At 43.5% G+C, this 27884-nt stretch overlaps 1 protein-coding gene across 1 annotated transcript in view; it reads left to right on the plus strand.

The window, feature by feature from the left end:
• The window catches only part of ATRN (attractin), a 147024-nt gene that overhangs the window by 23732 nt on the left and 95408 nt on the right, over nt 1-27884 (plus strand). The window contains exons 2-6 of the mRNA XM_085059314.1: nt 13084-13167; nt 16166-16279; nt 24125-24253; nt 26136-26341; nt 27313-27481. Of these exons, the coding sequence (XP_084915440.1) occupies nt 13084-13167; nt 16166-16279; nt 24125-24253; nt 26136-26341; nt 27313-27481 (702 nt within the window). The remainder of the gene's footprint in view (nt 1-13083; nt 13168-16165; nt 16280-24124; nt 24254-26135; nt 26342-27312; nt 27482-27884) is intronic.

Here is a 27884-nt window from a genome sequence, read left to right on the forward strand (position 1 = left end):
AGCTGTGGTATTTTTTTGATTGGTCCATTTGCCTGTTGGACTTGTTATGTAGTGTTCTTGATTTTCTGAAGGAAGAGTTTCTTTTTTGTGATTATTGAGATCTAGACACTGCCTTACTACAAGAAAAGAGAAGAAAATCCCTACCATACAGGAACATCTGCCTCCACAACTAAGGAATCGGGAGGCTGTGGTGTGACCTTCCCTGCACTGAGAGTGTTTCATAGACAAACACTCCAGAGCTACTGATCCTAGAAAGAAATGCTAGCAGGTTTTGGATTATGATACTGTGGCGAGCCTGTTGCTAAGGTGGCATTGACAGAAACCACAAATTGTCTGTTACGTGCCAATGACTGCATTGTTTCTAAATTTTCAAGGTTTGTTCCTAAAATAAAATGCTTTCACATAGTCTTTGCTTGATTCAAGACATTGCATTCGTAAAGTCTACGCTTAAGGACTTTTAAGCGTAGACTTTTTACGTCTATGCTTAAAAAGTCATAGAATCCCAGAATGTTTTAGGTTGGAAGGAAAGTTAAAGCTCATCTTGTTCCACCCCCTGTCATGGACAGGGACACTTTCCACTATCCCAGGCTGTTCCAAGCCCTGTCCAGCCTGGCCTTGGACACTTCCAGGGATCCAGGGGCAGCCACAGCTTCTCTGGGTAACCTGTACGAGGGCCTCCCCACTCTCCCAGGGAACAACTCCTTTCCCATATCCCATCCTCATCCTGCCCTCTGGCAATGAGAAACCATCCCCCCTTGTCCTGTCACTTCAGACGTGTTCCCCAGTCCCTCTCCAGCTCTCCTTTAGGCCCTGCCAGGGGCTCTGAGCTCTCCCTGGAGCCTTTTCTTGTTTAGGCTGAACACCACAACTCTTTCAGCCTGTCTTCATTTTTCAGAAGCGTTTTCTATTTCTAAAACTGACTTTTCTTGTTGCTTCTTCTGCCCTGGTAAGGAATCAAACCCTTTTAACAGGCAAGAATTTTTGTTGGTGAGTTAGAATGTAGCTTATCTGGATTGTAAAATTTATTGTGCAGGTGCATTTAATAAAGCATAGCAGTCTGTAGTGCCTAAACCCAGGCCTTTCCCTATGGGATTTAGACTGGTCACAGTGAGGCTGACAAACACACTCTGGCATTTGAAAGTCGCTCCAACTCTTCACCTCCTGGAGTTTGGAGCTGTTGAGTTACTGGATGACTTTCACATTTGGTTTATTTGCTCAGGCTGTTAAGAAAACACTGGGATGGTTTGAGCACAGTGGATTGTTTTCATTCTTCTCAGGAGCTGGTGGAAAATCTTAGTGTCTGGTGGAGTAATCTGTGTGGTTAAAGTGACCTGTGCCAGCAGTAGAAAGTTTTCATTGAAGTGATTAAGATGATTTAATCAAACTTCATGAAGTCTGGCCTTTTCTCTGTTTGCTAAACCAGGATTTTGGCTGCGTGTTTGAGTATAAAGTGCTGCAGGGTAACTTCCCATCCCATAGATGTGAGTGAGAACAAGCAGCTGGACAAGTGCTTGGTATTGAGATTTTTAGTATGTTGACGTTGTTCTGCCTAAATTTGAGTCATCTGGATTATTCTTTGAGTTTTGTTCTACTTAACAAAAGGGAACTTCTCAAGGAAGCCAACTGTGTACACCTGTCTTCATTAGGTACTTGAAGTATTTTGTATTTAGCACCTATTTTTTTCTATGTATTGTGAAAATGCTTTCATTAACGTGAGTCGTTGGGGGAAAATGCCACTCGTGCTTTTCAGAAAGGAGGTGCAAATCATTGTTTTTCTTGCCGTGGTAAAGAATTTAGCAAAACAGTCTGTGGGAGGTAGGAAGCTGGCTTGAATTGGAAAAGGGAAGGGAAGGGAAGGGAAGGGAAGGGAAGGGAAGGGAAGGGAAGGGAAGGGAAGGGAAGGGAAGGGAAGGGAAGGGAAGGGAAGGGAAGGGAAAAGAACTGATAAAGTGTTTGCAGAAGTGTTTACAATTCTGTACCAACATCTATATGGAAGTGAGAAGTTCCTGTAAAACCAGAAATTAGGAGACAGCTTTTTTGTTCCCATCTTTCTTTCTCCTGGATATTGGCAAACATAACTGTTGCTTGTTTATGTTGTGAAGTTGGCTGCTTATTTCCATTTGTTTCTGCAGGTGCTAAAAGAATCCTAGAATGATTTGGGTTTAAGGGATCTTAAAGACATCTAGCTCCAAACACTATCCCAGGTTGCTCCAAGCCCCATCCAGCCTGTCCTTGGATACTTCCAGGGATCCAGGGACAGCCACAGCTTCTCTGGGCAACCTGTGCCAGGGCCTCACCACCCTCCCAAGGAAAAATTCCTTCACAATATCCCATCTCTCCCTGCCCTCTGGCAGTGGGAAGCCATTCCCTGTGTCCTGTCCCTCCATGCCTTGTCCCCAGTCCCTCTGCAGCTCTCCTGGAGCCCCTTTAGGCCCTGCCAGGGGCTCTGAGCTCTCCCTGGCTCCTTCCCTTCTCCAGGGAACATTCCCAGCTCTCCCAGCCTGCCTCCAGCCCTGCAGCAGCTCCAGGGCTCCTCTGCACTCTCTGCAGCAGCTGCAGCTCCTTCTGCTGTTGGCCCCAGGGCTGGGCAGCTCTGCAGGTGAGCTCTCACCTGAACGGGGCAGAGGGGCAGAATCCGCCCTCCCCTGCTGCCTGTGTTGGGAGATCAGCCCAGGGCACAGGGGTTTCTGGGCTGGGTCATGTCCAGCTCTCACCCACCAGCACCCCCAGTCCTCCCCAGGGCTGCTTTCCATCCATCCTCAGCCTGTCCTGATACCAGGCACTTGGCCCTGACTCAGGTGCAGGACTGTACACTTGGCCTTGTTGAACCTCATAAGTTTTCCACTGTCCCACCTCTCCAGCCTGTCCAGGTCCCATTGGGTGCCATTCCATCCCTGAGATGTGTCACTGTCACCACTCAGCTTGGTGTCTTCATCTGTTCATGGGAAGGAGCAGAGCTGGAAACTCAGCTGGATTCTCTGGCCCACACTGGCACTGGTCTGGGCTCTGCTGTGTGAGCCAGTGCTCACAGTCCTGCTTGAGTGCCTGTCCAAAATCCTTCAGGTACATGTGCTGAAGGGACTGTTGGGAGAGAGAGGTCATGTGGCTGAAGGAAATATGTCTGGGAGCAGATTTCACTGAAATGAAGTAGAAAATTGAATGATCTAAATAGATTTCAGGTAATTGTAGTGATAGATTGTTGGTTTATTTTATTATTGGTGCTCTGTGGACTTTTCCTTCTCCCCTCAATGAATTTCTTCTCTGTCCCCTCCCTCAAGACAAATATTTCTGTGTCTTTCATTCTTTACAGTAATACATGTGAGGAGAAGGATATTTTTGGCACAGACAGAATGTCCTTGTATGATATAAACATACAGACTTTTTTCTGGAGGACCACACTTCCCTTATTCTCTCAGGTTTAGTATTTGATGCTTAAAGCGCTCCTTTGCTGCTGTATTACTTTTACTACTTGTGGCATCCTTGAGAACATCTTCCTTATTAGTTGATGAAGGTGTCATTAAATTATGATATTTAATGACTGAAATTTGTTTCATTAATGAGTACAACATTTTCATTATCAATTCCCTGATCATAAGCATGTCCTTATGGTGTTGTTTCAGCTAAAGACCTGCTTTAAAGTGTCAAGGATTTGTCATTCTGTCGGTTCGCAAATGCCTCTCTGGATTTTGGGATGTACTTTGTCTATTTTAGGGATCTACACCTGAGGATCTGTGTCACAATCTGTTTTTGAGGCCTGGACCAAACAGAAGTTAACCTTAAGAGCAATCTTTTTCCTAACAACTTTTATTTTTTTCAGGATCAGTTTTCCCAGCAGGTAACATTGCTATGTAGTAGCTTAAAATTTTTTAATGTCAGGCAGGAAACAAAAGGAATTATTTCTATCGCTGTTAGGAAAGTATGTCAGGCTGTGATGTTTATTTATAGAATGTCTCAATATTTTCATTTTTGTTGCAACACTGACTGATCTTTGGCTTGAGCTTTTCTGTAAGTGCGACTACCAAGTTCTGAGCCCTGCATTTGGCATAGAAATCAGCAGTGATGTTTGGAGCTAAATCAGACTCTAAATGTACTTCTTGAGGATTCAATGGATTATTTTGGGGTTTAGGGCTTAGGAAGAATTGGGCAGCAGTTTCATATATAGCATTGGGAAGTGGAAGGGACTGGTGATGATTTTATGTTTCTCATAGAAACTTGCTGGTTTTGCATTTGTCTGAGAGAGCGCAGCAGGGTGAAGATCTTCTGCCCCTATGGGATGGCCTTAAACTCCATTTATTTCTGATTCCTGATGGTCTGAAGGTTAAGCCAGTGGTTTAACCTCCTTTCATTCACAATACAGCACATATCCAGCCAATGAGTGCTTCTCCTGGGCTTAAATGTAGGCTTGACAACTTGAAAGCTTATCAAAGTGAAGGGCTCTCCAGCTGGAGGAGAAAATTGAGGTCTGTCAATTCTGAGCATGTGGGCTTTAAAGAATTTGGATTATGAGGTGTTATTTACAAGGGTCACAGGTGTGCTGTATTGGAACTTAAATGATTGTACAGGTGCTTGAGATTCATTGAGTAATTGAATATTTCTAATTCTGTGATTGGATAAGAAATCATCTTGCAGACCTTGTGTGCATGAGCCTTTGCTGATTCTCTTTGACCATTGCAATTAAATGGTTTCTTTGTCCTTTTGTCTTGAAGTGGGTTAAGTTTTGGGGTAAGACACTTGTAAGGACTCTTGGCCCAAGGTTTTAGGGGTTCATTGTGTGCCAGGGAAAGAAAGGGATGGGTATATTACTTTTTCTGCTGCAGTGAAATGGTTTATATGTGAGATGCATTAGCTTTCGCTGTACTCTGTTGTCTATTCCTGCCTGGTGTAAACTCCCTACCACAAACCCCAAGAGCATTTTAGGACCACCAGTGAAGGATGAGACTCCAGGTCTTCTGGACATTACAAACACATTCAACTAAATTATTCTTATTTCAAAGAGCTAGGCCAAGATCCAGTCAGTGGATTTGGAAACAGATGGGGAAAGCTGGGTGCAACTGTTGGATTTGATTAATAGGCAACTGTTGTAGTGTCCACCATCTGCATGGCCAGTGTGTCAGGTATGAGTGGTGGGCATGGGTGGGCTTCAAGGGGACCTCATGAATTGGCCTTTTGTCAATGGTAACATTTCTGCATAACATACACTGAGGAAGGTGTTCGAAGAAATAAGAGTGCTAAGATGGGAGTTGTTGCAGTGTGAAAGCAGAGCTCAGAGGTCATATAGAGATAACTGAACAATGCCACAGAAATATGTGCTGACAAACACTGCTTGTGTGAAGAACGCACCCGTTCAATGTAATAATAATAATAATAATAGCAATGATAATAATAATAATATCTTGTATTCTTTGTTTTACCCAGTAAGTTTGAATGGGGGGAAGATTTGAAGTGAAGGTACACAGTAATATTGACATTTACAGTGCAGGTTGGCTGGTTGGTTCGGCAGAGATAAAGCTGTGGTTATGCAGGGAATAAATGCTGCTTTGTGGTCTCTGAGATGAGGCTGGGAAAAAAGAAATAGGAGGATATGCAGGGACCTAAATTTGGGATGTTTTCAGTTTGAATGTAATAGTGGAGAAACTCAGAGGCAAGGACAAAAGTGGAGCTCCAGCATGTTTCTGGTGTGTCCAAATGTGGCTTGTATGAAATGCAGCATCTCTAACCAATGGTTTTGAAGCAGTGGGAAAGTGCTAGTGTCATTTGGGATCCAGCATACTTCTGGGGTTTTTTTTCAGTGCTTCTGATATGGGGAAAGGGAGTTGGTGGAGGGAAATCAGCTTTTCCTTCATAGTTTCTGTTGTCTTAGTCTCAAGGTTAGGTAATTTTAATGATTTTTATAATTTATCAAAAAAAAGTATTTTAATTACTAGGATAAAAATATTTACTGTGAGGAAAAAGTTCTTCCCTGTGAAGGTGGAGCACAGGTTGCCCAGAGAAGCTGAGGCTGCCCCATCCCTGGCAGTGTCCAAGGCCAGGTTGGACAGGGCTTGGAGCAACCTGGGACAGTGGAAAGTGTCCCTGCCCATGGCCAGGGGTAGAACTGGATGAGCTTTGGGATCCTTTCCAACCTAAAACATTCTGGGATTCCATGATTACACTACAGCAGCGACTTTTGCATGAGTTTGCTCATCGTGAGGACTTTATGTCAATTGTGTTGGAGGCTTTGTACGTGGAGAGGGTCTCTGTGTACACATGGAGTGGTTCATAGTCTTTGTTTTAAGTGCCTGTTGCTGCATAGGTAAAATCCTTATCAAACTGGATTTTGTAGTAATGTCGTTGCCTTCATCTGTGAGACCTGGCCTGTAATTAATTGTATCTTCCCAGCTTCACCTGTGGCGTGGCACTGAGGTGGCAGAAGAAGGGATTTAGCTGTTCTACATTAGAAATTAATGAAATAGCTGTGTAGATTGTTTTTCTGCTTCTCTCTTCCCCAGTGTGGCTGATCACTATTCCATCCCTATAAATGAAAGCATTTGCTTATAATATATGTCCTTTAACCTCAGTGCTTTTAGTGAGAACATGAACAAAGCCAAATTATTAATCAATTTAGGCTAGAAAGTGTTTGTTCTGGTAAGAAGCTGTAACAGCCCTTTCTTTATTGCCTTCAACTCCGAATATACCCAAAACAATGACCTTTAATTGTGGAGTGCTTGAGCACTTGGGAAGGAGAAGGGGAAAAGGAGAAAAACTCATTGTTTGCATCTATCTCTAGATTTAGCAGCTTCAAAATTAGGATGGACAAGAGGCTTTTGTGTTTGTTTGGTGGTTTTGGTTGTTTGGGGGTCTTTTGGTGTGTGTGTGGGGTTTGTGTTTAGTTTTTTTGGTTGGTTTTTGTTGGTTTTGGTTCATTGGTTGGTTTTGGTGTTTTGTTTGGTTTTTTATTAATTGTTTGAGGGTTTTTTTAGTGAAAAGGTTGTGCTAAACTTCTCCAGACAAGATGCTGGTAAGTCTTCACTGGGAATGTCACAGCAGTCTAACTGAAAGTAATACAAACCCATTTTGGAATACAATGATGATCACTTAGAGGTTAAATTTTAATGTGTTTTATGAACCAAACCAGCCTGCTTACGTTTTCTGGTGAGTAATGAAGGAAAGGCAAGCTGCATGTTTTCTTTAATAATACTTCTGATGAAAATAAATATATTCAACACCCTGTTGCCAGCATGTAATGAACCTTTAATGTCACAATGCTTTGTCAGTAAATGCTGCAAAATTATTTAATCTTAAATTCTGTGGTACTTTTTGTGAGTTTTTGTGCTCACTAGCAACAGGATCACTTTAGATTTATTAGATGGTAATTAGTCAACAGCTTTGAGGCTTTGCCTTGTTGTGCAGTTCTGTCTCTGTAGGAGTTTTCTCAGTGTATACTAATTTGTATTTGAAAAATATACGCTGCTAGTATTACTCATGTTATTACTAAAACCACGTGGATTTATCTGGTGATTTCCAATATCTGATTTGGCTGTTTACCCAGGAGATACCATTGATTGCTGCCTGATTTTCTTGTGTTGGTTTTGTGCTTTGCAGGGGCTCCTGGAATGAGTGGGGAGTAATTAAATATGCAGAATCTTTTTGCATAAAATATTTCCCTTTGAAGTTCTTTTGTGTTAGATCTTCATCCATGTCATTGCTTCCCTTTTGTCTTTTTCTTAAAAAAAGCTGGAATAGGCAGCACTCAAGGTTGGAGCTCTTTGAATATGCAGGCTGTAGGTTCAGCTCCCTAACTCTCTTCTTTCCCTTTGATTCTTAAATACTGCAGTCCACTTGGAAATCAGTGAAAAATTTAGTGGACACAACACTGTTGTGAACAATGAAGTTTGAAACAAACCTTAAGTATTGTGTGTATATGCATGTATGCTTATGTATTTATGCACCATACTTACGTATTTTTTTTAATCTTGAGTTTTGTGAATAGATCCTTGCAGTTGTTTTTTCTACCATGGAGATTTTAAAGTTGCTGTTGTAGTTTAGGGCCTTGTAGTACAAGACCTGACGTTTTTGTTCTCTTAGGGTGTAGCAGCTTCTCCTTGCAGAGTAGCAGATGTAAAACCCAGGTCGTATGGAAGCACTTCATGTGTAGCAGCAACATATTTTACCAAGCTAGCAAAGACAAGTGGTATTTGATGCTTTTCCATATTTTCTGATGTCCAATTCTCCATCTAAGTAATAAAATTACCGTAGAATCACAGAATCGTTTAGGTTGGAAAAGCCCTCTTAACACTGTTAATTCCAACAATTCCCCAGCACAGCCAAGGCCACCACTGCCCCATGTCCCCAGGTGCCACATCCACACAGGGCTTTGAAATCCCTCCAGGGATGGATACTCCACCACTGCCCTGGGCAGCTGTGCCAGGGCTGGACTGCCCTTTCCATGAAGAAATTTTCCCTAATACTCAACCTAAACCTTCCCAGGCCCAGCCTGAGGCTGTTCCCTCTCCTCCTGTCCCTGTTCCCTGGAGCACAGCCTGACCCCCCGGCTGTCCCCTCCTGGCAGCAGTTGTTCAGAGCCACAAGGTCCCCCTGAGCCTCCTTTGCTCCAGGCTCAGCTCCTTTCCCAGCTCCCTCAGGAGTTCTCCACACCCTTCCCAGCTCTGTTCCCTTCCCTGGACACCTCCAGCCCCTCAGGGTCTCTCTCCTGTCCCAGAGCTGCCCCAGCACTGGAGGTGCCCCAGCAGTGCCAGCACAGGGGACAGGCACTGAACAGAGCTCCAGAGCTGGGACAGCCCAGGGGTCAGTGGCTTCATGCCCACCTGGGCAGCCCTGTGCTCATGTCCAGCTGCTGTCACCAGCACCCTCAGGGCCTTTTCCAGCTTTCCAACCCCTCTGCCTCAGCCGGGAGTTACTGTGACCCAAGTGCAGGACCCAGCAGTTGGCCTTGTTGAACCCCACATCATAAACATTGCCAAAGCTTTCTGTGGGGCCTGAGACCCCTGAGCCTGGTGGTGTTGGTGACAGATTACCTGAGGTAGGAGCCTTCTATGGGAGAGTAGCCTGATAGATGTCAGGAAAACATTCTGCATTGAAGTCTCTCATTCCTGGAATACTTTTCCTTCTCGAGTTACTCACATATTCCCTTCCCAAGCCTTTGCTCCCAGACAAAGCCAAAGCACTGTGTTGAGCATGTTCCAGTTATCTGAGCCCCCCAGCCCTGCCTCACATAGGGCACAAGCAGCACTGAGTGAGGGGAACAGGGGGCTGTTTGCTTTTTCACTGGACCTGGGAGAGCAATTGAGCTTTCTCTGTTGAATGGAAAGATGAAATTTGTTTGCTCTTGTGCTGAAGCTTTATTTCTGTCTGTCTGGGAGAGTGTTTATAAAGGAACATGGATGCTGCTGCCCTGCTCTAGCCCGGCAGTGCAGGTAGTGTGAACTTAATTCCTATTTATTTTCTTTTCAGAGATGTCAACTCTGATTTATTATAGATTTTTAATATCCCTTATTTGTTCATAATGGCAGGAAGTTTAGTAAGGAATCTGAGTAACTTACAAGTAAGTTTTTACTAATAGCGTATCAAAGGTGGACTTCACTTATATTTTTAAATCTAAATTCAGTGTTTTGGTTTTACATTGCTGAAACGTCATTGAATGACACTGATATTGAAATGCTCTTACTAGCACCCCCCCCCACCCCCCCCAGGATGTGACATGGCTGGGGCCACAGTATTTAACAGGATTATTTTATTTTATTTTTTTTATCTCTCTTGTAGCTTTTCTGTGGTGGATGAATTAATTGTTTCCAGATAAAATAGTTGCAAGAGTTCTATGAGAAGAGGCTCCCTGAGAGCTTGGCACATGGCATGAGATTGTTTTTAGCTTGAGAGATTTCCTCAGGTTTTCAGAATCTCCTTGCTCTTGGTTGCGGGCAAAGTTCTATCAGTGTCGATACTGTTTGATTCATGGCTTTTTCATGGATATTATTTTCAAAAGGATGGTTTTTTAGACAAAAAGACTAGATGTTACACCCTCCAATTTGGAAGTTTCATTTGGTTTTGTGAATTCCTGGTCAGTAGATAAGTGGTTTGAATTTTCAAAGATTTTAAAATAAATATAAATCGCAGAATCATGGAATGGCTTGAGTTGTAAGGGACCTTAAAGATCATCTCATTCCAACCCCTGTGTGGTGGTTTTGCATAGCTCAGAACACCAGCAATGTATTTTTAACATCTAAGAGAAATTTAAACCCCTCAGAAGCTGTTGTGCTCGGCCTGAAGAAGTGTCTGAGGGGTGGGGAGTGGCACAAAGATAGCTCCTGTGTGTCCTGAGTGCAAGTTCTGGAAGTTTTTCATGAAGTCCAGCAGAGCCAATCTCTGATAGCTCGAAAGTGATGGACATGCTACTGGCCAAGTGCGAGCCAATTAAAAGTGCTAGTGAAAACATATTTAAGAAAAAAATCAAAACAAAGTAGTCAGGCACTGCTTTTTAGCTAGAGGAGGAGGAGGTAAAAATATGTGAAGGGAGAACAGCATGGAGACACCAAGGTCAGTGAAGAAGGTGGGGGAGGAGGTGCTCCAGGCGCCAGAGCTGAAAACCCTCTGCTAGCCGTGCTGATGACCATGGGGGAACAGGAGGTCCCCTGCAGCCCATGGAGTCCACAGGGGTGCAGAAATTCACCCACAGCCCGTGGGGAGGTGCCCACGCCAGAGGAGCAGGGGGATACCTGAAAGAAGCTGTGTGGAGTGTCATCTAAAGAGTTAAAGCTACAAAGGCCTTGCAAGGGAGAGAAAGGCCTTGCTCCTGGCATGGAAGCAGCTTGGCTTCAGCTCAGGAGAGTCTGCACAGCACCCTATGGACAAAAACCCCACGTTGCAGCAGAATTCGGGCAGGATGTTGCTCGTGAGGTTGGATCCACGCCAAAGAAGTTCCCAGAGGACTGTCTCTTGTGGGAAGGATCCCATGGCTAAGTAGAGAACCCCTCTCCCTGATGGACTGACCAGAGAACAAACCCCTTATCCTGCACCCTCCCCGTGCTGTTGGTTGGAAAGAGAGAGGGGGGTGAGCAGAGAAACAGTGTTTGTAGTAGAAGAATTGTAGTGATGAATGTATTTATGGACTAAGAAATTACCCAATACCCTGCCCCCTACCCAAGCTGTTGGTTGGAAGGAGGGAGGGGGGTGAGCAGAGAAATAGTGAATTAAGAGGGAGGGGGGTGAGTGAAAGAACGGTGTCTTAAGAGCTTATTTTTACTTCTCATATATCCTTCGACTCTTAAAGTTGCAAAGTGATTTATTAACCTAAGTTTTCAGCCTGTATTTGCCCTTTTCCAGTGCATCCTCCCACCAGTGCTTTATCTCAACTCATGAGTCTGGTGTGTGTGTGTGTGTGTTTAATAGTCTTTTTTTTCCTCCCTTTCCTGCATGTCCGCAGTAGGAGAGAGCAGAGGGAGTAGATGTTGTAGGTGCCTGGCATTTAGCCAGGGTCAAACCTTGACACCCTGCCATGGAAGCAACACCTTCCAGTATCCCAGCTTGCTCCAAGCCTGGCCTTGGACACATCCAGGGATCCAGGGGCAGCCACAGCTCTCTGGGCAACCTGTTCCAGGGCTCCTCTACCCTCCCAGGGAGCAGTTTCCTCCCAATATCCAGCCTAAGTCTACAACTTCTGTATGCGTATGGTTTTTTATCTAATCTCTGTCCACACCTACATCTGTGTCTCCACAGAAGGCACAGGTGCTTCCAAAAATCTGAGTTTTTTCTTCACTCACTTAAATGTCCATCTTCTGCAGAACTTCAGTAATTGGCTTTTAAAAATCTTCAGCTCAATTTCTTAGGTAGAGTATTATTATAATGCATTAATTTATAAACAGAGGAAGGTGGTTTTTAAAAATCTGTGGGTTTTGCCTTTTTAATTTGAATAAGAGATCAACCTTAAAAATACTTGATGGAAAAGAGTTTGGAAAATAATTTTTGACTCAGCCAAAATATTTTAAAAAGATGCTAACATTAACAGATCACTGAGAAAAGACACAGAAAAGGTTCCAAGATACCAGTTTTGGGAACTTCTGATCTTGCATTCTTCTGTTTTTTCCAAGTTTAAATTTACAGTGTTTTTGTTTTAAAGCTGTGTTGTAAGTAGGACAGTTGAATTTTGCCAGAGGGCTGTGATTTGCTCCAGCCGTGTGCCGATGATGGAGTTTATAAATTGCCTAGAAAGGAATCTTGTTTTGGGTGCCAATGTATGCTCTGCCAGAACATGGTGTTTGAGCACCTTCAGATGCTGCTGCCATTTGCTGCCATCCTTCCGTGTCATTTATTTTCAGCAGTTTCTGCAATACTTCAACAATTTGTTAAAATTAATCTGGAATATTTTTACTAATTCATATGAGATGGGAATGTGTATCCCAGTGGCTTGGCTCTTGGTTTGGCTTTTGCTGGTGTAGAGTTTGCACTGTGCAGTGTTTGCAGATGTTGATAACAGTATAGAATCACAGAATGGTTTGGGTTGGAAGGGACCTTAAAGCCCACCTCGTTCCACCCCCTGCCACAGGCAGGGACACCTTCCATGAGACCAGGTTGCTCCAAGCCTCGTCCAGCTTTGTCTTGATCACTTCCAGGGATTGTGCTTGGCAATTGATGTTCCATTCAGGAGCTTGTCCAGGAGTTTGTGGAGAGTTAAATGCAGAATGGGTGAGAGGTTGCACCACGGACTTCATCTGAACTGCATGCAAGAATGGTGTAGTTTGTGTAAATAAATAGTTTAGGAATAATTTGAGCTTCTGTTGCAAAATTCCTTTTGCTGTTTAGGTGATGTGTCCATACATATGGATTTGGAACCATGACATCAATCTGATAGAGAAACCATCACTCTTCAAGTGATGTCCTTCAGGATGTTGTTCTTGAAGAACAATCATCAGAAGGCCGGCACAGAGTTCAATGGGAGACTCCCAGTTGGGTTTTGTTGTGCTGTAGTATGTTTGTTTATGGTGGTTCTTAAGTCAATAATAATCTAATGATGCATCTTCAAAATTTAGGGGATCTTTTCTGAATGTTTAAAGCACTGGAGACTAATGCTTGTCTTTGTTTCTTTATTTGTAGACTCACTGAACCTTCAGGGTATGTCACAGATGGGCCTGGAAATTACAAATACAAGACAAAATGCACCTGGCTCATTGAAGGAAGGTGAGTGTCAGAAGCAGCTTGGGGTTTCATGTTGCTATTGGGACTTTTAGGTGAGTTTTATCTGCATTGAATATTTTTAGGTCTCATGATTCTTTCTGGCTATTCTAAAAGCTAGGTAGGGCAGCACTTAATTGCTCTTGGTAAATAGGTTTTTGTGCAACTGAATCCTCCAAACTGACTTCTGATTAAGAGGTTTGTGTTTAAACAGCATGTGGTAAACAAAAATCATTGCATTTCTATAAATAATGAAGGATTGTGAATTACCAACTGATATCATATTGGGCTGTGCAAATGATGGCATTCACTACACATGGGATTTTTCAGTAGTATGAGAAACAAGAGAAAACTCTGAAAGTTTTTGTTCACGAAGATTCCGTTTCTGTAGTGATGAACTTCAGATGTTTCTTTACTCACTGAGCCATGAGGACTTCAAAGGGACCACTGACTTTTTTTGCAAAGATTTTCTAAACTGGGAGAAGTCCCTCAGATCTCTCCCCTCACTTTGCTGCCCTTTCTGTATTTGATCCTTATATGGCTTACAGCAATTTCTTGCACAGGTTTTTAAGGGTAGCATAATTAGTGTCTATCCTGTGTCACCTGATTGATGATGCAGCAGTTCAGAGCATTTCACTTGTTGAAATATGTTTTTCATAGTACCAAGCTGGTGCTGGGACTGTGAGATCCTTTTGTTTAGTCTCTAAAGCTTTTCCATGGTGAGATATGATACTGTATGATAACATCTGTGTGTTCAGTCACATTCTATGTTGTTCCCTGAATCTGCTGGTAGAGAGGTGTGTACATGGGCATGAGTCATGTGAGAGCATGAACTTGCACTGGGTGCTATAAACTGAGGCCTTTTGACATCTTGGAGGAGCAGAACTTACTGCAGTGCCAAAGTGCACTTTTCCATAGTATTCTCCCTGTTGCTGACACGCACAGTGGGATCAAGGCACCCTTAGCAAATTTGCCAGGGGACACAAAGCTGTATGGGAATGGCATCAAGAGGGACCTGGACAGACTGGAGACACGGGACTGTGTGAACCTCATGAAGTTCAACAAGGCCAAATACAAGGTCCTGCAGCAGGGTTGGAGCAACCCAGAGCACAAACACATCGGGGAATGGCTGGAGAGCAGTCCTGTGGGGAATGACTTGGGGGTGCTGGTGGGTGAGAGCTGGACATGCCCCAGCCCAGAAACCCCCATGCTCTAGGCTGATTCCCTGGTGTGAACAGCAGGGGAGGAGGAAAGTCTGCCCCTGTGCCCTGCTCAGGTGAGGCTACACCTGCAGAGCTGCCCAGCCCTGGGGCCAGCAGCAGAAGGAGCTGCAGCTGCTGGAGAGAGTCTGGAGGAGCCCCGGAGCTGCTGCAGGGCTGGAGCCAGGCTAGGAAGAGCTGGGAATGTTGCCCTGGAGAAGGGAAGGAGCCAGGGAGAGCTCAGAGCCCCTGGCAGGGCCTAAAGTGGCTCCAGGAGAGCTGCAGAGGGAGTGGGGACAAGGCATGGAGGGACAGGAGGACAGTGGGAATGGCTTCCCACTGCTAGAGGGCAGGGAGAGATGGGATATTGGGAAGGAATTTTTCCCTGGGAGGGTGGGGAGGCCCTGGCACAGGTTGCCCAGAGAAGCTGTGGCTGCCCCTGGATCCCTGGAAGTGTCTAAGGCCAGGTTGGACGTGTCTTGGAGCAACCTGTCCATGGCCAGGAGTGTAACAAGGTGGTCTTTGAGGTCCCTTCCAACTCAGACCATTCTGTGGTTCTTTGGGAGGTCTGATGAGTTAAGAGGAATTATTCATTGTATCTGCTTCAGACATTTGAGTTGAGAAAGTTAAGTTCCTAAGCTCCTAAGGTACTCAAAACTAAGGGCAAGCTGCTCCATAGAGCCATCCAGAAGGATGAAATTGAGAGGTAACCACTCACTACTAACTCTGTAAGGAGCCCAGTTGTTTGAGGTGGTTACGAGCAAAAGTTGGATGCTCCAACTAGCTACACCTTCTAATTTTTGTAGGTAATAGGAATACTCCTGCAGACAGTTTGCAATTGCAAATAATTAAGGAATGTTTCACAAGAGTGTTACTGCAGACAAACTAGCTTCAGCAATCCCAACACAACCAGCTTAATCCTCACAATTTCTGTTTTTAAGTGTATTGTGACTCATTTTTATCAGAAGTGATGTGCTTCTCATGAATCCTCAATAATGTCACCAAAGCTGCTCCTCCAGCCTGTAATTACTACTACTGATAGGCTTCCTGGGGAACCACTGCTTTATGGGGTTTGAAGTGAGATCTTCCTTGCTGGAAAGACAGAAATGTTCCTCTCTATTCTGTAGCCAGACATGTAGTTTGGAGCCCTTTTCCTGCCTGTGACTGCTTATACCCTGCTGTCAGAGCATGGTGGTAAACAGAAGAGAGATAATCATGCTGATTAAACCAGCTGAAATATGCAACCATGTGAAAAGAGCCCAAGCTCGCTGCCAGAAGTGAAATTCCCAGAGATCTGGACTTGGAAAGCAGCGCCTTCAAAGCTGTTCAGTTCTGAGTGCTCTTACCTTGTTGCTGGCATTCCATTGTGCAGAGGGCTTTGAGGTTAGCAGGGAAGGGTACAATCCAAGTGGGCCATTGAAGACACTGGAGAAATTCAGACACAAAGTAAGCCATGTGTTCCTTAGTGTTCTCGTTTCCTTTCTGCACCGTTCCTCATTCTCCTCTTTCTTCACGGTCCTTGAAGGACCCTTCCAACTCAGCATATTCTGTGATTCTGTGATCTGTTCTGCACAACAGGACACTGTTTTCTGACCATAAAGAACTTTTTGCTTAATATGAGGGGAGCTGCATACCGAAAAACACTGAGCCACAGCCTGTCTGATGCACCTACGGTTTACACCGTCACTCAGTTTTAGTCTTGTCTAGACCAGAGCTTCATGCCAGAGGAGTGTGTTGAAGGGATTTTGCCCTGTGTGTTGAGTGGCTAATTACAAATCTTTTAATTATTGTTCTTTTCTTTACAGGCCAAACACAATCCTCAGGCTTCGATTCAATCATTTTGCCACAGAGTGCAGTTGGGACCACTTGTATGTGTATGATGGAGACTCAATTTATGCTCCCTTACTGGCAGCTTTTAGGTAAGTTCTCTTTAGTGAAACTCTTAACTGTAGCCAGTTAATGAGAACTTGACTTAAATGTGGCTTCTAACAGTGTAAATATGATCCAGTAATCCAAATGTATAACACTGCAAGTGCAGCACATACAGCCAGTGTCCTTTTGTGCACTGTTTCTCTGCATAAACAAATAAGGAGTTGTTTCTTTGCTTTTACAATGAACAAGTCATGTCACTGCACTGTAGCATGTAAGTATTATGTTTTCATTGCCAAATCCTGATTCTTTGAGACAAAAAAATTACTGTCAGCTGGCTGGGCTGGAGATGATTTGATAGGCTGGCTCCTTTGAGAGGAGAAAATTGCCCCATTTATGAGTTTGAACATGAGTTATGAGTTCAACTTGTAGTGTGTCAGTGCAGACAGAAGGGCAAAAGCCAGATAATACTGTAGACATGGAGCTCTCATAGAATTATGTATATCTTTTATGTACTCTAAATTTTTAAGCTATTTGGAACATGTTCAGGAACAGCAGTGATGCATCAACCTTGTTAAAACAGAATCACAGTTTGGGTCGGGAAGGACCTTAAAGGTCATTCAGTGCCACCCCTGCCATGGGTGGGGACACCTTCCATTGACCCAGAGTGCTCCAAGCCCCAGTGTCCAACCTGGCCTGGGACACTTCCAGGGATCCAGGGGCACCACAGCTTCTCTGGGCACCCTGTGCCAGGGCCTCCCCACCCTCACATGGAAGGATTCCTCCCCATCCATCCCTGCCCTCTGGCAGTGGGAAGCTATTCCCCCATGTCCTGTCTCTCCATTCCACGTCAAATGTCCTTCTCCAGCTCTTGACATGTGTAAAAATATCCATTCTGCCAGTAGGTTGCAGGTATTTGGCTCGTCCATGTGGTGAGAGAGCAGTGTGGATGCTAGTGAACAATCGACATTTCATGCTGAGACCTAAATGTAACTTGTGCATTTCTGTATTTCAGTCTCACAGTGACACCACTACTTTATGCTTTTTATTCTTTAAACTGAAATTAGGAAAATAATCCCAAGTTATTGTATGGAAAAAACTAATGATTCTCCTGGGCCTCTGCTTGTTCCAAGTCGCTGCATAACTGTTTCCAGAATTAAACTTCTGCTGGGCTTCCTCTCATTTGTGAAATGAAGGTCTAAAAATACTTTGTGTTTGTTATAGAAAATCCTTGTAATGTCTATGAGAGAAGATCAGCAGAGGGACAAAAGTTGATAAAAATTTAAACCACCACATGTGGTTCTTTTGGTCTTCAACTGCAAATGTAGAGTTGTTTTGGAGTGAAGGAAGGTTTCCTGTAAAGCTCCAGACTAACATGACATCAAAACAGGATACTTCATTTGAAGAAGAAACAACCTGCTCTCTTCTAAAAACCTCCAGAAACCTGGCAATGCCACCTGGAAGTGCTCCTCTGGTATCATGCCCTGATTGATGTGCAGGAAGAAGAGAAAATGTCATCTTGACCCAATGTCATTTTGCTCTAATCAAGCTATTTTTTAATACACTGGTGAAAAAGTGAAATGATGATGATTTGTGCCTGCCATTTCATGTGTATTTTCCAAAAATTAATAGGCTTTTTAAATTAAGGTTATAAGGAGTTCACAACATTAACAGGTATAGTTCAGACTGGGAAATCTGTAAATCAGGAAGACTGGGCCTGAGGACAAGCAAACATGAACTTAGTATAATAATGTTTTTGAAGTAGGAAAAAAAATTATTTCCTTCTTTAGATGACATTTGAATTTCATCTTCATTAGCAGTGAGCTGTGGTGTTCAGTAATCCAACTTCAGGAAATGGCAGATGCGTCTTATTTTGGTGAAGTACCAGAAAGCATCTGTTGAAAACCACCTTTCTCTAACACAAAATAAATGCACTCGAATTTTTTAAGAGCAGTATTCATATTTTCTCTATTTACTTGGGTTATATTAAATTTATTATTACCATAACTATATTTCCTTGTTCATTATTTTTGCACCCTGCCAGGAGATTTGCAAGATTGAGCTTTGTACAGTTGGACCCTGTAAACTTTCCGTTTGTTGATAAACACTAGAAATTCCTCCCTCTCTGAGCTCAGTTTTTGTTCCCTTCCTGGCTTTTTACAGCAGTTCCCTGAGTCTTCACTTCCTTCACTGCTCTCATTTTGTTTTCTTGACCTTCTGATGCTCATTTATGTTTGTTCACAAGATGATATTTGTCCTGTATCTGTCTTGTATATATACAGGATGATCTCAGAAATCCTCAGCACTGGAATATAGGGGAGCTTTAAATTTGTTTTTTCAATTTTAACAGCAATAAATATTTGTGTAATGACAACATTTACACAGTTCAAGTGTCTGCATAGACTAAACTCCTTGTAGTCTGAGAGCCCCCAAAGCTGTCTGATCCTGCACATCAAGCTTTTTTTAATTAAACAGTGTTATATTTTCTGGTTTATATTTGTGATCACAGGCACAATGAGACTGTGTAAATGTGCTGCTTAAAAATGCAATAAAAGAATGTGGAAAGAAATGCAGCATCTTGGTCAGCACTGATGAAGAAATTTGAAGTAGATAAATTCCTCTCAGTATCTGTGAACTCTGTTGGTTTTGTTGTTAACTTTACTCCACATTGAACATTTACCAGAGCTGGTTTTGCACATTATTTTCATTTTGCTCTGGTTGGCAGGGGGTGTTTTCCTTATCAAACTCAGTTGTTCTTGTGCAAGACCTTTGGCAGTGGCCCAGAAGCTCCTGGTGGTTGTTACCAGGTGCCAGATGGATGGTCATGTGAGCCCCTTGTTCCCTTAGGAAACAGGATCAGCTCACCAGCCTTGTTTCTTGCTGGTCAGTACGGCACTTGAGCACCCAATTCGGGTGTAGGGGTGAGTTGGGCTGGAAGGGTCTGATCCCTCTCTCAAAGCAGAGTGAGCATCAGAGCCCTTTGCTCAAGACTTCATCCAGTCAAGGTGTCAATTTAGGATGGAGATTTTGTTGATTCTCTGGGTCAGTGGTTCTGAGATTGGTGTTAAAATATAAAAATGATAAAAAATGAATCTAATACTAATGTCTAGCCAAAATATCTTCTGCTACAACCTGTGTGTGTTGCCTCCTGTGCTTTCCTTGTGAACCTCTGTTACTCTCTCCTCTCTAATCTCTCCTGAGGTAGTTGAGGTCAAAAATTAGATTTCACCTTTCTTCAGTTCTCTCTCCTTGAGGTTAGAGAAACCTCATCCCTTCTACCTTTCCTTGTACATAGGCCATATGGTTGACTGTCCTCTATTTTTCTATTCTGTTCCCTCAGTTCTTTCCCAGACCTCGCTGCCATGGGAGCATGTATCCAGCTTGGGGGCCTCCAACATCAGAAGGATCTGGAGGATCCACATCAGAAGGATGTGGAGCTGCCAGAGCAAGTCCAGAGGAGGTTGTGGAGATGCTCCCAGGGCTGGAGCTCATCTGCCATTGAGCTAGGCTGGGAGATCTGGGGGTGTTCAGCTGGAGAAGAGAAGATTTCAGGAAGACCTCAGAGCCCCTGGCAGGGCCTAAAGGGGCTCCAGGAGAGCTGCAGAGGGACTGGGGACAAGGCATGGAGGGACAGGAGACAGGGAATGGCTTCCCACTGGCAGAAGGCAGGGATGGATGGGATATTGTGAAGGAATTGTTCCCTGTGAGGGTGGTGAGGCCTTGGCACAGGTTGCCCAGAGCAGCTGTGGCTGCCCCTGGATCCCTGGCAGTGTCCAAAGCCAGGCTGGATGAGGCATGAAGCACCCTGGTCTAGTGGAAGGTGTCCTTGCCCATGGCAGGGAGTGGAACAAGATGATCTTTAAAGTTTTTTCCAACCCAGGCCATTCTATGTTTCATTGATTCTGTAATACTGTTTTACTTTCTGCCTCTAACCCCACAAATCCAGCGTAGAGAAAATAGATGTTATTTCAGTGCAAAGCAGAGGTTTCCCTGGGTGTCATTGGGCAGCTGAGCTGAGTAGGAGTGTTTGTTTGCTTTGGAGTAGAGATGGTTGCAAAATGTTTTGGAATCTTATTGAAGAAAATAAAAGCGTTAATGTTGTGAAACATGCTAATCTTGGCCAGAGTTGAGCTGCTCAGAGATTCTGGATCATAGTTTAAAGGAAATTTTGCATAATCCTTTATCATTCTGATTCTGCCTATTGGATTCCTTTTCACAGCAGATGTAAATTCTCTTTGTGCTTCTGTTTATTCCATATGATGCTTGGAGCCAGGCTGATTTATTCACTGTTTTCGAGGTTCAACCATTCAGGGATCTGATCGTTACCATTGTGTTGTGTTCTTTTCATGGGTTTCTCTGAAACAAATTAGAATACAAATGAAACAAATTGGAATGCCCCATCCCTGGAAATGTTCAAGACCAGGCTGGCTGGGGCTTGGAGCAACCTGGTCTGGTGGAAGGTTTCCCTGCCCTTGCCAGGGGAGTTTGACTAGATGACCTTTGAGATCCCTTCCAACCCAGATCATTCTATGTTTAAGTTTCCTCAGACTATTTGAAACTTGTGTAGGTGGGATAACATCCTCTTTGGTTATTTACACATGAATCACCAGAAAAAGATGGAAATAAGGGAGAAAGTGGGATGCAAGCATCCGTTACGGAGGTAACTGTTCTTGACAAACAAATCCCAAATTTGAGTTTCCTATGGAAAAACAAAAAAATTGTCTAGTGTTAGTCCTTTTATTAGGAAACATTATTGAGGGGAGTTTTTTTCTTGCCATCCACTTATTTTGCCCTGTAATATCAGTGGTAAGTGCTGAAGAAGAAACCAGAACAAAGAAATTTTTTTCTTGTCCCTGAGCTACAGTTTGCCTTGACTGAATTATCTTCAAATCTCAGTTTTCCTGTGGTTGAGATGTACTGTCCTACAGTTTCCATTACAAAGGAATATTATGAACCAAACAATAAATTTGTTAGGCTTTTTGTTCTTTGGTTTTGTGGGAGATGGTCTTTTGGGAGAGATAAACTTCGGAAGTCTCCAATTTGAGAATGAAACAAGGCACCTCTTCCAGAAAGAGGAAAAGGGAATTAATTTTGCCTTTTAATCCCATATCCTTGACATGCAAATGAGCAATGGGGGGAAATTTGGCTTTCTCACAAGGAAGTATTTATTGAACTGTGTATCAGCAAATGTGCTGGAGTTGTTTAGCCAAAACACGGGATCAGGTTCCAGTGATTTTATGGCATTGTTGGTAAAATGACGGCTGTCTTTTTGTCCACTGTAAGTCTTGCGCAGGAAGGGCTGTTGTGCAGTGTGCAGTGTGACCCCACTGTAGGTACCTTGTTCATCTGCAATTTTTGGTACAAACACCCCAAAATCTGTAGCAAAAAGGATCACTGGGTGTCCATTCTATTCTTGGAGCACACCACTGTATTGTATCACTGGGACAGAAAAATTCAGGTCACAAAAAAGTGCTTTCCAGGCGGTATTAATGGATGCTGTAGATAGCTTGGAGTGATTTCCTTTGGTGGATAAACTCATTTACTCTGTCCTAGGAAACAATCTTCAACTGCATTTGCTTAGAGGAAAACTAAGCTCTTTTTTGGGGGAAATTCTTTTCATCATTGCCTTTCAGTTGATGGTGGCCCTGGCTACTCAGGAGTCGCAGGGCACGGGAGAAGGTTCGGCTGCTTTCCCGGGAAAGGCTGGAGCTGCCTCTGGTTCTCTGCCTGACACACTCTGCTCTGCAACTCGAAGTCTCTGCTTGTCATAGAGCTCCAGCTCTGCCTTTGAAAATGGGAGTGAGGCTGGGGAAGGATGGATCTGTACAGGAAAATAGCAGCTGACTCTGAATAGGGGGTGATAGACAATGTGCTGTGCATGGATAAAGGCTTTTAAAAACATAAATTCTATAGACTTTGAATTTGTGCTCACTTTGATGCCTTTTGTATGAGGGAGGAATTTAGTTTTTTGTGTTGTTGTTTTCAGGCCTTGGTTAAATGAAGAATAAACATTCCCTTTCAGATACAAAGTATTTAGTGCAATAGGTAAATAGGTAGTAGTTACTTTTTTTCAAAGCTCATTTAGTCTCCTTGTCAGTTTACTCCAATTATTTTGACAAACTATTATATGAATCTGTAGTCTGTCCAGTCTGGAATACTGTGGATAGTCGTGCCCACCATCTTTGTTCTCTCTGCCAGTCCTGGAAAACTGAAAGGCTGGAGGATCTCAGAGAACCTGGAATGGTGAGAGAAACAGCCAAAGGCGTCCAGAAGTGTGAAGCAAAGAATGAGGTGGGAGTTGGGAGTGTGACAGGCTGCTAGGATGGAAAAGACAACAAATGTGGATGTGATGAGTCAGGTGGAGCTTATAAAAGAAGGGATGACAGGAATATGTGGTGCAGTTGACATGCCTGAGGGATGGGATGGCATCCAGAGGGACCTGGCCAGGCTTGAGGAGCAGCATTATAGGAACCTCATGAGGTTCAACAAGGCCAAGTGCAAGGTTCTGCATCAGACTGGGGCAATCCCAAGTATCAGAACAGAACACAAGTATCAGGGTGGAGGGATTGAGAGCAGCCCTGGGGAGAATGACTTGGGAATGCTGATGGGTAGGAGATTGAACATGCTCTCACAGCCTCGTGAGCTGGGACCCAGAACACCCTAGTGCCCTGGGCTGATCGCCCAGCATGGGCAGCAGGGGAGAGGAGATTCTGCCCCTGTGCCCTGCTCAGGTGAGAGCTCACCTGCAGAGCTGCCCAGCCCTGGGGCAACAGCAGAAGGAGCTGCAGCTGCTGCAGAGAGTGCAGAGGAGCCCTGGAGCTGCTGCAGGGCTGGAGGCAGGCTGGGAGAGCTGGGAATGTTCCCTGGAGAAGGGAAGGAGCCAGGGAGAGCTCAGAGCCCCTGGCAGGGCCTAAAGGGGCTCCAGGAGAGCTGCAGAGGGACTGGGGACAAGGCATGGAGGGACAGGAGACAGGGAATGGCTTCCCACTGGGAGAGGGCAGGGATGGATGGGATATTGTGAAGGAATTCTTCCCTGGGAGGGTGGGGAGGCCCTGGCACAGGTTGCCCAGAGAAGCTGTGGCTGTCCCTGGATCCCTGGAAGTGTGTAAAGCCAGGTTGGACAAGGCTTGGAGCAGCCTGGGACAGTGGAAGGTGTCCCTGCCCATGGCAGGGAGTGGAACAAGATTAGCTTTAAGTCTCTGGTTTAAGCTTCTAATGCAAGCTAGTCTGCAATTTTATGACTGGCTGTTCAACATTCTCATAGAAAAGAAGCCCAAGAGGCAGCAAGTCCAAAATGAGTAGAATAATCCTTTCTCTGCTGTTATGGAGTTAAATTGTTGACCGCACTGCTGCAGTTTTTTCAGGTGAAAAGGATATAAGAATGGAATTAGATAGAAGCCTGGATGAATGGTTTATTTAACCTTGCTGACTTGGGTGCATTCTCGAGGTCTAAGCATCTGCACTGGGTGTCTGGAAGCTGGATTACACATTTGTCACAGCCTTTCCCAATCATTTCTGTAGCCCACAGTCAGGAGGAGATCTGGGCTCAGCAAACCTTTAGTTTGACTTTGTAATGCAGATTTTATTCTTTAGGGACACATTAATTTCTGTTTCCAAACATGCCACTTCATTTTATGAATAGGTCCTGCTTAATTCATTGCTAAATAACAAGAGAGGGAAAGGTTTTTGGTAAGGATAACTAATATTCTAGATAGCTTCAGGTTTGCTCAGATCAATGCTTTTGGTATACATTTATTTATGATTCCACAGATTCATTGTACTTCAAATAAAGGAAACACATTGAGTTTTCATTATTTTATTACTACTGATGCATTTACCCTTGTTGCTTTGCTCCTTTTTATTTTACTTCTAATATTGTTCTTTTACTTTTCCAGTGGTCTCATTGTTCCTGAGAAAGACAGCAATGAAACAGTACCCGAAGTTGTTGCTACTTCTGGATACGCTCTTCTACATTTCTTCAGTGATGCTGCCTATAATCTCACAGGGTTTAACATCACCTATAAGTAAGTGGCACCACTCCACAGTGATGCTGCAGTTGAGCAAGAGGAGATTTCCTCTTTTTTCACTTTTGTCTTGAAAGAAGCAATTGCAATTGAAGTGTGTAATTATGAGAAGACACCTGAAATTAGATTTTTATCTTTATTATACCCTTGCAACAGCTAATAAGTGGCATGTGCTCAATGTTACAACTTGTCAGTTGTAAGCGTGGGCAAATGTTTGCTTCAAAAGACATTTATTTTATGTTCCTAGATGAGTTTGATTATATCTAATCAACAAGAATTGATATGTTTTGTGCATGTCTGTGCTCTTGTGTGTTCTGCAGAGATACTTCTGCACAAACACACTTTTCCATCAGCCTCACATTTCACTTGAGATGCTGGGCTGTACCTGCTTGAAGGTCCTCATCCTTGGGATGCTCTTTATTACTGAATCCCTGGATTGAATCTCTTAATCTGGCTTCTTTTTCTTCTGGAATAGTTTCATATTCTTCCATTCAAATTCTAAATAGATGGGTGCCTTCTATTCACATGTTTTTAGTCCTCATTTATGAGCTTTTTAAAAGTAATTCTGGTGTGCTCCGTAATTCTTCAACTGCTTTTAGAAAGGTTTTGTCTTTAAGTAAATTTGTGGGCATACTCACAGAGATGGAAGTTTTGGCTTCCTTAGGGATTGTGAGCTTTGAATTTTTTATGTTTGTGCCACACTGGGAGGCTTAACTTGCGAGTAACCTGCAGAAAAGTCGCCTCTTTCAGAAAAAAAAGCTGGAAGAACTTCAGTCGCAGCTGACTTTTTGCAAAAATTGAGTTTCTCTTTAAATGAGTTTTTGAATATCAAGTCTCAGTGCTTTCGTCCTTAGTGAGAACATAAATATGTGCTTATTAATCCACATAATAGTGAATTCTTTGAAAAATAGGGGGCATCCAGCACCCTTTGAAAGCTCTAGAAGAAGATGAGGAGCGTTTGCAAAGCCTTTGCAAATGAATCAGAGGAGCTGAAGCAGCAGCATTTTCCAAGTCTGGCTGATTGCATAAACCAGGACTCCATCTACTGCCAGCTGTTGGGTTTGCATCATTGCAATAAAATACTCTGTTCAAGAACAATATTCTTTTAATTCTTCACTTCCTTCATAATTTCAAAAAATTTTCAAGTGCTGTTTTGTGTTCTGGTTCTTAGCTTTCCTTGTAACATTTTTGCAGCGAGTAGATTGAATGGTATATTTGTTTCTTTTAACAGTCTTCATAGTTACTACTGGGTGTGGGTACTCAATAAACACTTGTGAAATTATGATCCTGGAGCCAGCAACAGTGAGAATAATGGGTAGTAGTCCCCATCTGTGAATTATATTGGTTGACACACCAGCAAAAACTGGAATCCGGAAATTAATATGGTCTCAAAATGTGGATCTTTACCAAGGATGTATCTGGTTTTGCTTCAGCTACATTGCAGATATTATCAAATCAGAAATTATTCAAACCAGGCACGTCTTTGGCATGGGTTTCATCTCCAATGTGTTCTCTTGGTAAGCAGATCCCAGAATAGCACCTAATTGTGAGCTGTTTAAGTATAAATTGCACAGACACCACAGCAGCCTTATGCTCTGATTAAATTCCTCAGTTACTGTTGGGTGTTGTAAGGCAAGTCATTTGCTAAAAATCATATTGATAATTTCTCAGAGGAGCTGAGAATTTAACTTGTGAAATGAAACAATTCTGTAGGAATAGAGAGCAAATCTGTGCAGGTCCATCACACCAGGTACCAGATGACTGTCTCTTGGTTTGGATGTCATGAATTGTATTAACTTTGTTCAGCATCACTCTTGCCTTTGTTAATAAGTCTTGGGAATCTGCTTCCTTCCTGACAAACTGCTTTCCCCTGTGTCCCCAGTTTCAATATGTGTCCCAATAACTGCTCTGGCCGAGGGGAGTGCAGGCTCAACAGCAGCACCAGTGCTCTGCAATGTGAATGTGACAAATACTGGAAGGGAGAAGCTTGTGACATTCCTTACTGCACGGAGGATTGTGGGGCACCTGAGAGAGGCCGGTGCAACTTCAATGACTCTAAGGCGTGTTTATGCTCTACAGGCTGGCAGGGTGAGTCTCCTGGTGCATATAGAGACTTTTGGGATGCATTTTCTACATATGGAACTGGCACTTTAACTGGGAATATGTGGGAATGTTCTGCGTGACAAGCATGAGCATTTTGACTAGGAAGAGAGTATCTGCTTTTTAAATTTGAAAGATCACACTTCATTTGGAAGGATGGATATGCTGGAGAGGAGGCCACAGAGCTGCTCCAAGGGCTGGAGCCCCTCGGCTCTGGAGCCAGGCTGGGATAGCTGGGAATGTTGCCCTGGAGAAGGTAGGGAGCCAGGGAGAGCTCAGAGCCCCTGGCAGGGCCTAAAGGGGCTCCAGGAGAGCTGCAGAGGGACTGGGGACAAGGCATGGAGGGACAGGACACAGGGAATGACTTTAAATTGAAACTGGGTTGATTTAGATTGGATATAAGGAAGAAATTTTTTACAATGAGGGTGGTGAAGCCCTGGCTTCACCTGGTGGTGGTGCCCAGAGAAGCTGTGGCTGCCCCTGAATCCCTGAAATGTCCAAGGCCAGGTTAGACAGAGCTTGGAGCCACCTGGGACAGTGGAAGGTGTCCCTGAACATGGCAAGAGGTTGGAAGGCGATCCTTTCAACCCATCCCAGTCTGTGGTTTTGGTTTTTTTCACAATTGCTTTTATAAACAGCTTTGCCACCATCCAAAGTGAGACCAACCCATGGTGTGCAGGCATCATTTTACACCTCATTCCTATGCACCTAAAGCAAATTTGAGCCTGGTTGCTATAGTTGACCTATTTGAACTTGTAAAATGTCTTGTTCTCATGTCCAGCTGAGCTGATCAGCAGTGTGAGTCTTAGCAATCATTTGAGCTCAACATATATTTTTCCTTTGCAAAGACCTGACACGTAAGAATTAGTCTTTTATTATATGCAGCACTGGCAGGAGATTGACCTCCAGCTGAAATACAGGCTTTGGAAAAAACCAAAATTTAAACCTTCTTTTTTTAGGTCCTGGCTGTTCAATTCCTCTTCCTGCAAACCAGTCGTTTTGGACCCGGGAGGAATACTCTCTTCCAAAACTTCCTAGAGCATCTCACAAAACTGTCATCCATGACAATAAAATGTGGATTGTTGGAGGCTATGTCTTCAATCATTCTGACTCTCAGAAGGTTTTAGCGTGAGTATAAACCCAGATAATAAAAACTAAGGAGTGGAACTTAGATTTGAGAGTTATTTTTAGGAAGTGCCACCTGACATGCTATGTTTTGGTCTATGCTTCATCTCCCAGGGAAAACAACCGGAATAAAAACTCAGGCTCACGTTTGAGATGGGGGAAAATTTTGTTAAGGGGTGCTAATTTTGGAAAAGAAAAGCATAAGGTTCCTGATGTTCAGTGAATTTTTGATTCATCTGTGTCTGACAGCATTTAAGTATTCTCTATATATTTCTGGGCCAGCTCCTAAATTATATCTGGCCTCATATTCAATGAGGGTAGTTTTGCTTCAGTGTTTTTAGCCCTTTCTTATATTGTGTCTGTGTGACTTCAGAGTTTTTGGCTCCTTAATTAACACATACTGATT

This window comes from Lichenostomus cassidix, chromosome 4 (assembly GCF_008360975.1).
Source record: "Lichenostomus cassidix isolate B80296 chromosome 4, HeHo_3.0, whole genome shotgun sequence".
Taxonomy (NCBI): Eukaryota; Metazoa; Chordata; class Aves; order Passeriformes; family Meliphagidae; genus Lichenostomus; species Lichenostomus cassidix.